The following is a 14860-nucleotide window of genomic DNA, read 5'->3' on the forward strand; positions in this document are numbered from 1 at the left end:
CCCCATGCCTCTGATTGGCAAGAGGCCCCCATGACCACATCCCCTGCCACTGATTGGTAGAGAAGGTTATCTGTCATATGGTGCTGCTCCTCGCCACTGATTGCCTGAGAGGGTTATCTATCATGCGGCTCCACCTCATGCTGCTGATTGGTGGAGAGGGACAGGGCCGCACAACAGGCAGCCCTCTCAGCCAATCAGTGGCAAGGGATGGAAATGGCAGTCATCGTGGCTGCTTTCCTACATGCTGGCAGTTCCCTGCTTGCCAAGCTGTACAGATGGGAGTATTTCTGGCTCCCACTGAGCAGCAAGCATTTTATTTTTAGCCATCTTTTTTTTTTTTGCAGATTGCCTGATTTTGCAATTTCAATGAAATCCGTGAAATTGTGATTTGAGTAGGTCCCTAGCTATGAATCCTGCAGACTGGAGCCTACTTAACCTCTCGTAGTCTCATATTTTGCCTTCACATGTGATGAAATTGGAGCCTTTGGAAAACTTAAAAAACGTCACAGGAAACAGATAACAAAACTATCCATATGCACAGCAGTTAAATGATTTGCATCTTTGGAGATCTTTACATTGTGGATAAGAGAAAGTTGTGATGGTTGTAAGACACCCAAAGGATAGCATAGAGAAATGAAATGGGGAAGATAAGATAAAGAGCAATAAATTCTTGAGTATCTGTATGAAGTGTAAGAGAAAGTGTATAGCTCAATGGAGGGTGAACTGAAGGATAATTTGTTACAGCACAGATGGCCTTTGTAAATTAGAAAGATACTGCAAGCATTCATATGTCAAATAAGGTAAAGCATAGGAGGGTGGGTGTTATTGCTGATGTTAGAAATGTACAATATTCATGAATTTAGCAGGGCTACAAGGAAAGGTTAATTTCTATGGGATCCTTTAACTCTGCATTTTCATAGTTTCTAATATTTGTTTTTTTTAAATAGTTTAAAAATAGCTAAGAACAAAGGACCATCAATGTTATCAATGATATTTTAAGATTCTACTCCCTTTTCTCCCACTCCAACATAACTAACTGGAATGTATTTACACTATTATTTCCAGCTTAATGAGGTTTTTAGTCTGACACTTTCAGATGTGTATATGTCACACTATGGCAATCATGAAGCTTGCCAATGTTACTGAGCAGTAAGCAAACAAACAGTCAGTTAGTAATCATAAACAAGTTTGCCATGGTGTTTTCGTAAGCCATAGACCTCATAGTTTTTAGTCTTTTGGTTTAATTCTTTTCCTTTCCTTTTTGCCTTTCCAACTCATTGCTATTGAGAAGGTAACTAGTATGATGATAACCTGTCTCTTATGTGTGTTTGGGTGGTGCATGTGGGATACACACACACACACACTTTTGTTTTTGTCTACATTCCAGGAAACAAAAATGAAGTTTCTGCTTCTACGGAAGTCTCAGATACAAACCGCTGTAGATTAAAGCTTGCCAGACTGATCTTACAATGAAAATGATTAGAGTACTAGGGAGCAGTTCATGTTATAAATCACTACCAGCAGGTTAGACTGGCCATGTGACAGGCGAGTGCTAGAGACTCTGCCCAACCTCTAAGCTGCTTAAGTGTAGACTTCAACAGTTACCTGAGGAGAACATGTAGGTAAAAATCTGTGATTGGGAACTGGGTTTTTTTCTAAAAATGGGGTTGTCTCAAGATGCTTCAGGAAGAGACACCAAAATATGGGCACTCATCTTTTTTATAATCTTAAGCATAATAGACTTCAGAGCTGCAAGGGACCCCAAAGATCATCAAGTCCAGCCCCCTGCCCCAGGGGCAGGAAGTCAGCTATGGTCAGAGGTTCCCAGCAAGATCAGCATCCAAACATTTCTTGAAAGAGTCCAGAGTAGGTGCCTGCACCACTTCTGGAGGGAGTCTGTTCCAGGTCTTGGGGGCTCAGATAGTAAAGAAAATCTTCCTTATGTCCAGCCTGAAATGGTCTTGGAGGAGTTTATGACCATTGGTCCTTGTTTTACCTTGGGGCACTCTGGTGAAAAGATGTTCTCCCAGATCCTGATGTACAACCCTTATGTACTTATAGGCAGCCACCAGGTCCCCCCTGAGCCTGTGCTTTTCCAGGCTGAAGGGTCCCATGACTCTCAGCCTCTCTTCATAAGGCCTATTCTCTTGACCGCTAATAATGTGCATGGCTCTCCTCTGGTCTCTCTCAAGCTTCTCGATATCCATCTTGAATTATGGAGCCCAGAATTGGATGCAGTACTCCAGTTGTGGCCTTACCAAGGCCAAGTACAGTGGGAGGATGACATCTTGAGATTTACTTGAGAAGCATCTATGGATGCAAGTCAGAGTATTGTTTGCTTTACCAGGTGCAACATTGCATTGGTGGCTCATGTTCATCTTGTGGTCAGTCATGACCCCCAAGTCTCTTTCAGCAGTGGTGCTAGCAAGCGTGGCACTGCCAAGCTTATAACCATGCTGTGGGGTTTCTTCCCCTGAGGTGGAATATCTTACACTTATCAGTATTGAACATCATCAGGTTTGTATCTGCCCACTTACTAAGTTTATCCAAGTCAGCCTGGATCACTAGCCTGTCTTCAGGTGTGGATGCTATGCCCCAAAGTTTAGTGTCATTGAAAAGCTTAGCCAGTGCACTTCTGACATGAATGTCCACATCGTTATTAAAGATGTTAAAGAAAACCAATCCAAGGACAGAGCCTTGTGGTACGCCACTGGTCATGGAGTGCCATAATGATTCGCTACCATCGACCACTACTCTCTGGGTCTGACCTCGGAGCCAATTTCCCAGCCATCAGGCTGTGGTGTAGCTGAGGCCACAGTTGGCCAATTTTTCCATAAGGAGGTCATGGGACACCAGATCAAAGATCTTTTTTGAAGTTAAGATATATGACATCAATCTCTTCTCCCTTGTCCAGGTGATAGGTCACCTGGTCATAGAAGGAGATGAGATTGGTCAGGCAAGACCTACCTGCAACAAACCCATGCTGGCGGTCCCTCAGGATGTTGCCCTCAGCCAGCTTATCCAGTGGGTCTCTTTGATAATTTTCTCCAGAATCTTACTGGGGACTGAGATCAAGCTGATTGGCCTGTAATTCCTCGTGTCTACTTTCCACCCTTTCTTGAAGATGGGTACCACACTGGCCTTCTTCCAGCCTTCAGGTACTTCACCTGAGCACCATGAGTTTTCAGATATTTTTGCCAATGGTTGGGCTATGACACCTGCCAGCTCCTTGAGTTCTCTAGGGTGTAATCTGTCATGACCAGCTGACTTGAAGGTGTCCAGCCTCTCAAGGTGATCCTTTACTAGATCAGCACTGATGCTGGGTATAAATATGTCCTCATCTTGGCCATCCTGCATCTTGCTAGGCAGGGTGGCCCCATTGGACTGATGAAAGACTGACACAAAGTACCCATTAAGTAGATTGGCCTTTTCCCAGGTGTCGGTTATCAGCTGCCCTGTTTGGTTCAGCAGGGGTCCGGTGTTACTCTTGCTTTTTTTTTTTTTGACTCCCTACATATCTGAAAAAGGACTTTTTGTTGTCTTTCATAGGTGAAGCCAGGTGGAGCTCGGTTGCAGCCTTGGCTTTCCTGATCCACTCCCTTTAGGTACGGACCAGTGCTGAGTACTCCTCAGCCTTCCATCCTTTATAAGTCTCTCTTTTGAGACATAGGAGGTCCTCCAGTTCCCTGCTGAGCCAAGGGTGTTGCTGCTCCCTTTTGTTACCCTTCCTCCGAGATGGGATGGCCATCCCTTGAGCTGTCAGAATCTCTCCCTTGAGGAGCAACCATTCCTCTTGGGCTCCTCTTCCTGTTGAGTCGTGGTCCCTTAGGGCCTCGACGAGCCTCCTGAGCTTGTTAAAGTCAGCTTTCCTGAAGTCAAGGACTTCTGTATTGCTGATAGTAAAAGTGATCAGCTCGTGGTCACTATCACCCAGCTTCCCATTGATTCTTAGGTCACTGACTACGACATCCCCTTTGGCCAGTACCATGTATAATGTTTCAACCTTAAAAGTATAACTTTAAAATCAACATGAACGTACCTTTTGGAATGAAAATGAATATAAAACAGGAAAACTAACGGGAGTGTGGGGCCACTGCTCAATACCTCAGGATACCTGGTCACTGCCACTCACGAAAAAAATGAAACTCCTAAATGACTACGTTGCCTCGGTCTTTCACAAGACCAAGGGGAACAACATGCCAGGTAGAGCACAGAACAAGCAGGGCAGGACTGACACCATTCCCACCATTGCCATAGAACTGGTGTACGATCAATTAAAGAAATTAGACATATAAATCAGCAGGACCAGATGAACTCCACCCAAGAGTGCTGCAAGAGTTGGCCGAAGTAATCACAAAGCCCCTGGCAAAGGTCTATCAAAAATCATGGGTCTCTGGAGAAATCCCAGAGAACTGGAAGAGGGCCAATGCTTTGCCCATCTTCAAGAAGGGGAAGCATGAGGACCCGGGAAACTACAGGCCAATTAGCTTAACTTCTATTCCGGGGAAAATCCTAGAAACATTCATCAAAGGGGCTATGTGCGACAAACTTGCAGAAGGCATGATACTGAATGACAGCCAGCATGGCTTTGTCATGGGCAGGTCTTGTCTGACCAACCTCATTTCTTTCTATAATAAGGTGACTCATCACCTGGATGAGAGAAAAGCTGTTGACATCATATACCTCGACTTCCAGAAAGCCTTTGACCTGGTATCCCATGAGGTACTGATTAGAAACGTGGACGATATCAGGCTCAACTGTGGCACCATCAAGTGGGTGTGCAATTGGTTGTGGGGTAGGACACAGAGTCCAAATGAATGGATCAGTGTTGTCCTGGTGAGATGTGGGCAGCGGTGTACCGTAGGGGTCAGTACTTGGCCCAGTGCTGTTCAATATCTTCATCAACGACCTAGATGTGGGGGTGAAAAGCCCTTTGGCCAAGTTCGCAGACAACTTCAGGATATGGAGTTGTGTGGACACACCAGCAGATAGGTTGCAGATACAAGCAGACCTAGACAGGTAGAATGGAACCAGATGAGGTTCAATGTAGAGAAATGCAAAGTGCTGCATCTGGGAAGGAAGAACCCCCAGCACACCTACAGGTTGGGCACCACTAACCTGACCAGCATTACAAATGAAAGGGATCTGGGGGTAACAATAGACCCTAGCATTAATATGAGCTGGCAATGCAACGCACTAGCTGCTAGGACCAATAAAACTCCGGCATGCATCAATCGATGCATCTCCAGTAAATCCAAAGAAATGATTCTCCCACTTTACTCAGCATTGGTGCGGCCATTCTTGGAGTACTGCATCCAGTTCTGGGCATCGCACTTCAACAAGGATGTGCTAAAGCTCGAGAGGGTCCTGAGAAGGGCCACCTGCATGATCCGGGACTTGCATGGCAAGCCGTACAAGGAGAGGCTGAGGGATCTCAGACTCTTCAGCCTAAAGAAAAGGAGGCTGAGAGGGGACCTGATTGTGGCTTACCATTGTATCAGAGGCATACATCAAGGTAAACAGCTGTTCACCAAGTCACCCTGGGGGAAAACTAGAAACAATGGCCACAAACTCCTGGAAGATAGTTTCAGGCTGAACATTAGGAAAAACTTCTTTACAACTAGGGTGTCCAGACTATGGAACAAGCTCCCCCAAGAGGTGGTGCAATCATCTACCTTAGATGTCTTCAAGAGGAAACTGGATAGTCACCTGGCTGGGGTTGTCTGACCCCAAGATGTCTTTCCTGCTCATGCAGGGGGCTGGACCCGATGATCCTTTGGGGTCCCTTCCAGCCCTATGATTCTATGACTAGAGTTTAAGAACGTGAACAACTGAAAATGAGACACCTTGCATTATCAAGGCTGGGTTATCTGACTGTATTGGGTGCTATCATAAGTTTGGAAATTCAGATTCAATGATGGACATGACAAATGCAGAAAGGAGGGCTACATTTACAGTAAAGGCTTTCTGCCAATCGCAGTTACAGGGACCTGCTTTGAGTTTATAACTTTGACAGAGTTTAACTGTTTGGGCTGAAATGCTGAGTGTCTGCCTCAGGCTGAATTTGTTTGGAGGATTTGCTTGAAAATAGGCCAGTTCCAAACATGTTAAAAAAATGTTATACCCATTTAAGTGAGATACACTTTCAGCTCTCTATTTTGGAGAGCAGACATTAAAATGTAGCAGGGAGCTGCCCTTCTGCTAGGGATTTACCTTTTGCTACTTTGGAAACACAGGGTGCATCTACATGTGAAATTAATGCAATGCTCATAACCTCCAGCACATATTGCACTGGGTTTTCTTGCTCCCAGTTGCCATGCTTACACGTGCACCAGGGACCACAGCACATTGAGCCAGGTCAGAACAGCCCTGGCTGGAAGAGGGTCAGGAGGGTCAGCCTGCCAGCCCCGGGCTCCTCCTACCCAGCTCACTATGCTGAGGAGGGGCTAGCTGGAGCATGAGAGGTACTCCAGTGTGGGGCTAGCTGGTAGGCAGCCTGTATACTGAAGCACCTTTGTGCCCCAGCCAGTCCCATCAGTGTCTAGCACGTGTTGCTGCACAATAAATAACGCTGCCACAGAATAGTACTTGTATTCGTCAAAGTACTAACCTATGACGGCATTGTATTAGTTTACTGAGGCCTCATAGGAACACACATGTAGACACAGAGACTTTACTGAGGAAGTAATTAGTCAGCTCTGGAGTAAATGTCTCATGTAGATGAACCCAGATGCTACATTTCACCAGGTTATGGCCTTTTGCATAATGTCAGTGTACACATGCTTAGTGGTGGCTTGTTAGATTTTGGCAGTTTGCTCCCAAAATCTCTATCTTTCATGCTTCTGCTTCATGCAGCTTTTCTATATCAATCAGACTGAGTCTTGTCCAGCTTCACGAAGCAGCTAACCATACTCCTTCCTAGGACTGTTAGGGCTGAGCAGGACCTTCTCTGGAATTGCTCCTCCTACCCACCAGGGTCCTAGGAGGTGTGGGATGCTGGAAATGCAGGTAGGAGGATTCCTTCTCCAGTGCTCCTAGTAGTCTCATTGCAAGCCTTCTGGCATCACAGAATGGATTTAGGAATGTGGAGGGCCAAAAAGGAGAAGCAATGAAATGCAAGGAGAGAAAAGGAAAAAAGGAACAAGAAGAGATTCAGAACTGAGTGCATAGGAACAGAAGGAAGCCAACATAGGAACTTGAGAGACAGCACAGAAAGAGTTATAACTACCACAGGCTATTCCTGTCAGAATCTGAAATTGAATCCAGGATCCTTGAGTCTCTGCTGGCCAGCAAATTGATGTGAACTCCTGTGACAAAATTCCTCTCTCATTCCTTTATAGTAGCCACTTTGCTAAGTGTAGGAGTGGCTAACCTGTGGCATGTATGCGACAAGTCACATGGGCAGTCTCTGTATATATGGCACATGGCAGATCAAGGAGGGGGCATTGTACATTGCAGACAGGGCAGGGAGCAGAAAGGAGAACGGGGGATCAGGCAAGGGAAGGGGACTGGAGTGGCACTCAGGGAAAGTGCAGGGCTCACCTGCCAAAAAGGCTCCCACTAGCTTAGAGGGTAACAGTCTACTTCTACTACCATTTGTTCAAGTGCTAGAAGCCTCAGCTGTAGAGCTAAAGGTCCACACCCTGCTCATTTACCATGTGGGGACTAATATGGTTCTACCTGATGACATTTCTGAGTTTTGTTTAAAAAGAATTAAGAACATTATTTTAAAAACTACATGAAAAATTGAAGTCATAAGGTCAAACAGTCTAAAGCTAGAAAATGTCAGGAGCAACATGATCCTTTGGGTCTTACATGTCATGACGTTATCCTTAAAGACATATTCCATGCTATGTTTTTTCTGTAGGATACTTGTCTAACTCAGCTTGGGGTAGGTCACAAGTAAGTCTTTCCAGTTAACACTAATGCTCTTCTTCTCTATCCTTTAAAGGGGCAAATGTTCATTCAACTGACCCGAATCGTGGAATGACTTCCTGGGAATGGGCTTGTTACACTGGAAGATCAGAATCTGCTATGCTCATGCAGAAGCTGATGGACAGTCCGCGCCCCGAGCAGTTTTGTGATCAATATAAACCAGAATGGCCAAAGATGAAGGAACTTCTTGAGAAGGCTGCGGAACCAAAAAGCTGTTTTCAGAGGATATCAGACTGTTTGAGGTCAGCAGTGACATTCAGGGTTGCCTCTAACCCTGAAGAGGATGGTGTTCTTAATCACATGGTTAGGGTGACAACAAGTTTAGGTAGTCCCTTTGTTGCCCTGTCTTGCAGGACTGTGTGTCCAGGGAGCCCACCCTGTGTGGGGAAACGCACACTGTCTGTGCAGGAAATCCTGAGGAAGCAGAGAGTCCAAGAGATCCGCTCTCAGGACAGAGATCACGTTAGTAGCTATGAGAAATTATTTCAGAACTCCAAAATCATGGTGGTCCCCAAAAGGAAAGACCGGAGGGCTAGTCTGCAGCCTTTAAGCTTCTCTGCATCTCAAGCGAGTGTGGTTGCCACAAGGAAAGCAAGCCTTCTCCCACTCCACCTTCTCAGAAGGAGCAGTGTAAGACCAGGATTTGTGATCCCCAAAGTCCGTATTACCAAGGCTCCTCCATCCAACTTCCAGCCAGAGCCAGTGAGGAGGAAGAGCAGTGCCAGAAACAACATGTACCTGCAGATTCCTAAATGGAGATACAAAGAGTTGAGAGAGGAACGGAAGAAGGCAGAAGAGCAGGAGAAGAGAAGGGCGGAAGAGATCCAGAGACAAAAGCACATTTCTCTCCATCAAAAAAAAAAGACTTGATTTAATTATGGGAATTACCACAAAAGGTCCCGATGTCATCACCCAGGGTAGAAGGCTGTATGCTGTCAAACTGTGGGGTGCAGAACTGAATAATAGCTCTATAGCACAGAAACCACATGAGCTAGCACTAAAGGCATCTAGTGGAATGTGAGGAAGTATTGGGATTGAAAAAGTGAAAACAGTTGATTATTTGCTCTCTGGTAGGTTTGTCTAATCCTGGATGAGCAGGTGAGAAGGAGCCTGCAATGCTCATATGTATGAAAGGATCATGTTTTGTATTCATCATGATGAAGTTAAGAGTCTCAGCTTTTGACACTAATCATTCTCCCCTCCTCCTCTTTAGGTGCATATGAATCGCAACACTTAGTAAATGAAAGCCACAAAAAGTTTAAAGTAGGCCACAATCTCCATGCAACTGGTACAAGGCATAAAATCTGGGGAGGAGGGGGTGGGTGTGTATAATGCAGATCATTTTGACTATAATAAGCACTTTATGGATATTTTAATTCTGTAAAACAGAACCTTAAGGTATCAAAGGTATCTAACACTACACCTGTACCAGAGGTATAGCAATCTTTCAAAGCCCAGGGCAGAGGTGGGAGGAGGGAAGGAGAAGTGGAGTCTAACCTGACAGTTTATGCTGTGGTTGATTCTGCAGCAGTGCAACTTGGGCTGGTGCAGCTGAGAAACAGGCAACACTATGGGCCCGGTGGGGTCCCATTCACTCCCTCCATCCCTGGGCACAGGACTGTGCCTTCACCCTCCTTCCCCCAGATATACAGCTGGGTGTGGGATCTGTCTGCCTGATTCTTGCAGTCAGGGTGCAGAGCTGCACCAGTTATGGCAAAGACTCTCATGGAGAGGGGGCAAACTTGTGCCCAGGGCTTGTGCCCTTCTTGCCTCCACTATTTATGCTATGGGCCTATTCTAATTCTTCATGCTGTTGACTGTGCTTCTCCTAGATAAAAATAGCTGCATACCAAATACCTAAGGACTGGCAGTTAAGACAATCAGCCCCAGAAGATGTAAATCAGGTATGGTCCATAAGTTGTAGTGAAGCTCCACCATTTTGCATCACTTGTAAATCTGACGTACTTGTTTAATGCATTGTCAGTTTAAGATTTGCCTCCTCCCTTGCATTTTCTCTTCTTTAGTCTCAGGGAACCCCATCATTATATTCACCTATCAAATAAATTAACTCTTTAATCATAGAGTTTATTTTAATATTGATGGTCCTGTTAAAAAAATGCTTTAAGTTTTCTTGAGCTAAACTAAATCAGGAGAGAATGATTGTTCTGATAACAGAACTGTCTTCACCAAGGATATAAAGTGCCAATAATATTCTGTGAAAATTCAGTTTTATGTACTGTATCAAGCAACCTACCCACCAGTATATGGAAATCCAAGATAAGCCTCATAGTGAAGATTTGCTGTACTACATCCTCGGTACCAAATGCAGAGGACTATTTCCATCATCCCTATGTCAACTCCAGAGAAAAACATTTCCTAACATCCCAGTCAGAGCAGGAATGACTCAGGTTGTTCCACTATTAGCAGAGAGGGATCACAGTGTCATCCGTACTTTCCCTTACCTTTTCTGGATGCCATAAAAGTAATAGTGTTTGCCATATGTGGTGGTCCAAGACAGCAGCCCAGTATCCTTCAAAGTAATTATCTGAGGCTCAAACCAAATCTTAGCTGGCATTTAGAAGTACTTAATGGCCTAGAAAAGCACCATATCCACAGATACTTTTGAAACTGAGAGCTTACCTGATTAGACAAAAAGTCATTTAGCCCCCAATTAAGTTGTTTTGGTTTTACCAAGAGAACTGTGTAAAGGGCATAGACAATGTTTGCGTCTTCAGGAACATGCTTTAGAATTTCTTTTAAGCTGCTAAACTGGCAAATCCTGGTATGGACTATTGCCTTGCTATTTGCTAAAGAAAGGCTACGTTTATCAAAGTAGGGTACAAAAGAAAACAGCAAGACACACAGTAAATATGGTACCTATTTTTAATAATTATTTCCTTCCATTTCAAATGTTCATTTCATTATGTTGCTCAGTGTTCAACACTAGACAGAACTTAAATGAGAATTTCAATGAAAAATTCTGTAATTAGGTAACCCATAAGCATATATGAACTGCCACTATAGATCAAACCAAAAATACATCTGTCCCAGTATCTTATTTCCAGTAGTAGCTTTAGAGGAAGTGTATAAGAAACGGGGCATGTGTAGAGTGATCCATCTTCTGTCATATCCTGCCAGTTACCAGCAGTTGTAGATTTAGGGGTGTCCTGAACCTGAACTCACATCCCCGACTGTTGTAGTAGATGGCTCTGGATGGACCTGCCCTTCATACATTTGTCTAATCTCTTTTTGAACCCCATAATATTGTTGTCCTCTCCCATGTCTTGGAACATGAGTCAACTGTCCCTCATGTCCTGGGCATGAGTTAACTATGTGTAGTATTTAAAAAAAAAAACCAAAAAAACACTTCCTTGGGTTTAAAACTGCTGTTTAGCAATTCCCATGGGAGCCCCCTGGCTCCTGTGATGTGAGGCTTAATAGCCCCTATTTTTTTTACATCTTGGTCATGGTTTATAGAGCTTAGTCATATCTTCCCTCAGTCTGTTCTCAAAGATGATATTGCCATGCCTTTTCAATTTCTCCTCATACAGAAATTACCTTATGCTACTGATCATCTTTGTTGCCCTTCTCTACACCTTTGCTAGTTCTGGCGTGACTAGAATTGTAGACAGTATTTAAGATATGGGTTCACCATGGATTTGAATAATGGTATAATGTTTTCAGTCCTTTCCTAATGGATCCTAACATTTATTTGTCTTTTTGACCATTGTTGCACACTGAGCCAAGGTTTTTAAAGAATGATTCGCAGTGACTCCAACATCTCTTTCCCCATTGCTAGAGGCTAATTCAGAGCCCATAATTGTATGTGTCCAATTAAGGTAATTTCTTTCTATGCTCATTACTTCACACTTACCAGTGTTTAATTCTAATCCCCTCCTTACCTTACTCTGCAGTGTCCTGAGTTATAGCCTTCTCAAATTAGGCTCCGTTCCCATTGGTACAAAGAATGCAAGTCTCTCTAGGTTTTGGTTCCTAGCATCTTTTCAACAGTTGTGTATTGAACTAAGAAAAAAAAAACAATTTACTGGCTGCAGCTTCAGTAGATGCTAGTATTTAATAGATTTAGTAATTTCAGAACCCAACAGGACTATGCAAATCTTTAAGAGGCTGTCCATAAGGGACCTCCTCACCTATTCTCCTGTATCACACTCTTTATCCACCTCAGTGGCACTGATTTGAGCGAACAGTTTTAGTATCTCTTAAGGGAGCTTCTTTAGCACCTGTGATCAGGTATTTCCTGCTAAAAGAGCTCTAAGCAGCATATAGGGGTCCTGTATCCCAGAAGAAGCTCTGTCTCCAAGAATTCCAGTGCAATATATTCTGAAGCTGTCTAGGAGGGCTCAGCACATATGATGCTTCATGATATCTGGTGCCACTGGCTGGTGCAGGGATGCTCAATGTCCTGGACACAGCACCACAGCACAGCTCCACGCTGCTCCTCATGTGGTGAAATGCAGCCATGAGTGTTCACAGGCAGCGGTCTACTGGATTTGCAGCTGGCTCCTTTCTGAAGTGCAAGTGCAAGGGCAGCAAAGGTTTTTTCCCCCCCTCCTTGCCAAAACACTAAGGCTTACCACAACCTGGCCAGACTCAAAGGCCAGCTCCTAAAATTCTAGTGCCCACATACATCATCAACATCAGTCCTAACAGCCCTGGGTGCAGTCTAAGCAGAGCCTGTGTGGGCCTGTCAAGCAAGGTTTTTCTCTAGATTTTTATGAGGTCACCTCTTACCATGGTGCTGAAACCTGGTGACTCAACTACACTGAAGATGATCCTTCGGATTGAGAGTGAAGGGAGCTTGTACTATTTTGTCTAAACTGGCCAGATGTTCTGGTTATACAGCAGACTTCACTCTGCAAGCCTGTCAATTCTTCACCCTTTGTAAGCACTAATTTCACTTTAAAATAAACAGAAATAAAACATTAGATTTCATGGGAGCTTAATGTAACGTTACAAGGAAGAAACTGATACTCATTTATTTTTGGGATTTCAGGGTCAACCTGTTCAGTGTCCAGTCCAAGAATGTCAGGATGGATTTCATCCCAATACAGTGTATAGGGCAGATGAACTGTTTACAGGGGATTTTTTGTTTACAGGCAACCTACTGTATTTAAGTATCAGAACTGAGATTCAGTATCAGAAAAGCAATCTTTACTGCAAAGTAAACATATGAATTTGCACTCTTACTAACACCTGCGGTAGAGATATAATTTACAGGTACTTTCTCTCTCAGGGATGAACATATAAAATGTTACAATTAGGGGCTGAAAAATAAGCCCATTTTCTAACCCTTTGTACTTTGCTATGTCCATGTATATGTATTGTACACTTCAGTTAAAACAATTAAACAAAATCTGACAAAACCGTCACAAGACTTGTTCTTCAGCTAGATTTTGGGTCGTTGCTTTTCATTTGATTGGCGTATCCATACCAGTGGGTAGTTTCTACCATCTGAGAGAAGTCTAGCCTCTCTGAAAGGATTTATTATAAAAGGGGCCATCAAATTCCTTGTAGACTTATGTCGCTATGAGAAAAAAGTCCATTACGTTTGTCACTAATCCAGCATTCTTGGTTGGTGTCTCTGCAGAGGGATTAATGGCCGAACAGATATGGAAATTTCCTCATGGTCAGGGAAGGTCCCTGAACAACTGTTTACAGTGCAGGCAAAGATGTAACTGAAGCTGATGTAGAGAGGCTGGGGCTAGTTAGTGGAAAGCTTTTAAACTAGCTAACTTTGGTGCTGCTCACTGTATAGTCATTGCAGCACAGAATTCAGTGCAGACAGAAAAACCCACTATTGAAAGCTAGCTCAGGTATATCTATAAAAGCTACAGTCATACCTTTGAGTGCTGCTACACCTTCCATCAGCATGGATGCCGGTCTGCTAAATGAATTGAAGAAGCTGGCAGTATTTTCACCCTTGCTATTTATCTTGCAAGTATCTAGTTTTGCTTAATAAACTCCAAAGCATGCCCACTGTTTTCCTGAAAATATAATTTACCTCAGGGATAGGGGCCAAAACATAACTAGCCCCCAAAAGAGATACTCTGTAATATACCACATATTAAATCAATACTTAGGCACCCTTTATGAAAAAACTAATATAAAAATAAGATGATAAAATATACTACTTTTTCATAAAAAATAATCTTGTATTTGGAGACTATCCAGAGAGTTTGATCTTCATTTGTTATTTGCCATGGCACTTCGTAAAACTAACTTAGGCTCTCCTGATCTTTGCATAAGTCCACGTGTAAGTATTTCTTCCTAACTTTTGTTATAGTTACAACGATGGTCCTCTCTTTATAAAAAACATGATTAAATAAAATCAGTAGATTCATTCTTGCAGCTCCCATTGGAAATAGACATAGTCTGTTATAGTCATTGCAGGTTTCACATCAATACAGTTTGCTATAAAGTAATACAATACAGTAATTTGTTTCACTGTCCAAAAGAGAATTATGAGCATTTCTCCTGACCTCTGCCATGTTTTATCAGAACTTATTGGAAAGGCACTTTTCTTAGATTTGAAAAATACTGTTTTTCAGACTTGTCATTCTTTTCTCCCATTTTTGTTTCTGCTTAACAAGCAGGGGCGTGATGATAGGGCAGAGTCTGATGCCCAATGGGTGTCCAACGGGTGGCCCACAGGGGTTAAGTTGCAGCCCCTGGGTTTTTGCCTGGCTGCTGCTCCTCCACTCAGTCTGGCTGCAAGAGCAGCCACAGTCGCCTGGCTTCCCCTCCCTTCTCTAGGCTTTGCATGGGTGTGCAGTTCAGTGGTGGAATAAGGGGTGTGTGCATTACTTTATGTGGGTAGGCATAGGTGTACCTAGGATTTTGAAAAGGGGGGGTGCAACATCACATATAACACAATATCTATTCTCTCCAGATAAAAAGATATCAA

At 43.6% G+C, this 14860-nt stretch overlaps 1 protein-coding gene across 1 annotated transcript in view; it reads left to right on the forward strand.

The window, feature by feature from the left end:
- The window catches only part of ANKRD33B (ankyrin repeat domain 33B), an 82245-nt gene extending 68875 nt beyond the window's left edge, over positions 1-13370 (forward strand). The window contains exon 4 of the mRNA XM_019541554.1: positions 7952-13370. Coding sequence (XP_019397099.1) covers positions 7952-8805 — 854 coding nt within the window. The 3' untranslated portion in view covers positions 8806-13370. The remainder of the gene's footprint in view (positions 1-7951) is intronic.
- Positions 13371-14860: the final 1490 nt, after the last annotated feature.

Source organism: Crocodylus porosus, unplaced genomic scaffold (assembly GCF_001723895.1).
Source record: "Crocodylus porosus isolate Cpor-Errol unplaced genomic scaffold, CroPor_comp1, whole genome shotgun sequence".
NCBI classification, from domain to species: domain Eukaryota; kingdom Metazoa; phylum Chordata; order Crocodylia; family Crocodylidae; genus Crocodylus; species Crocodylus porosus.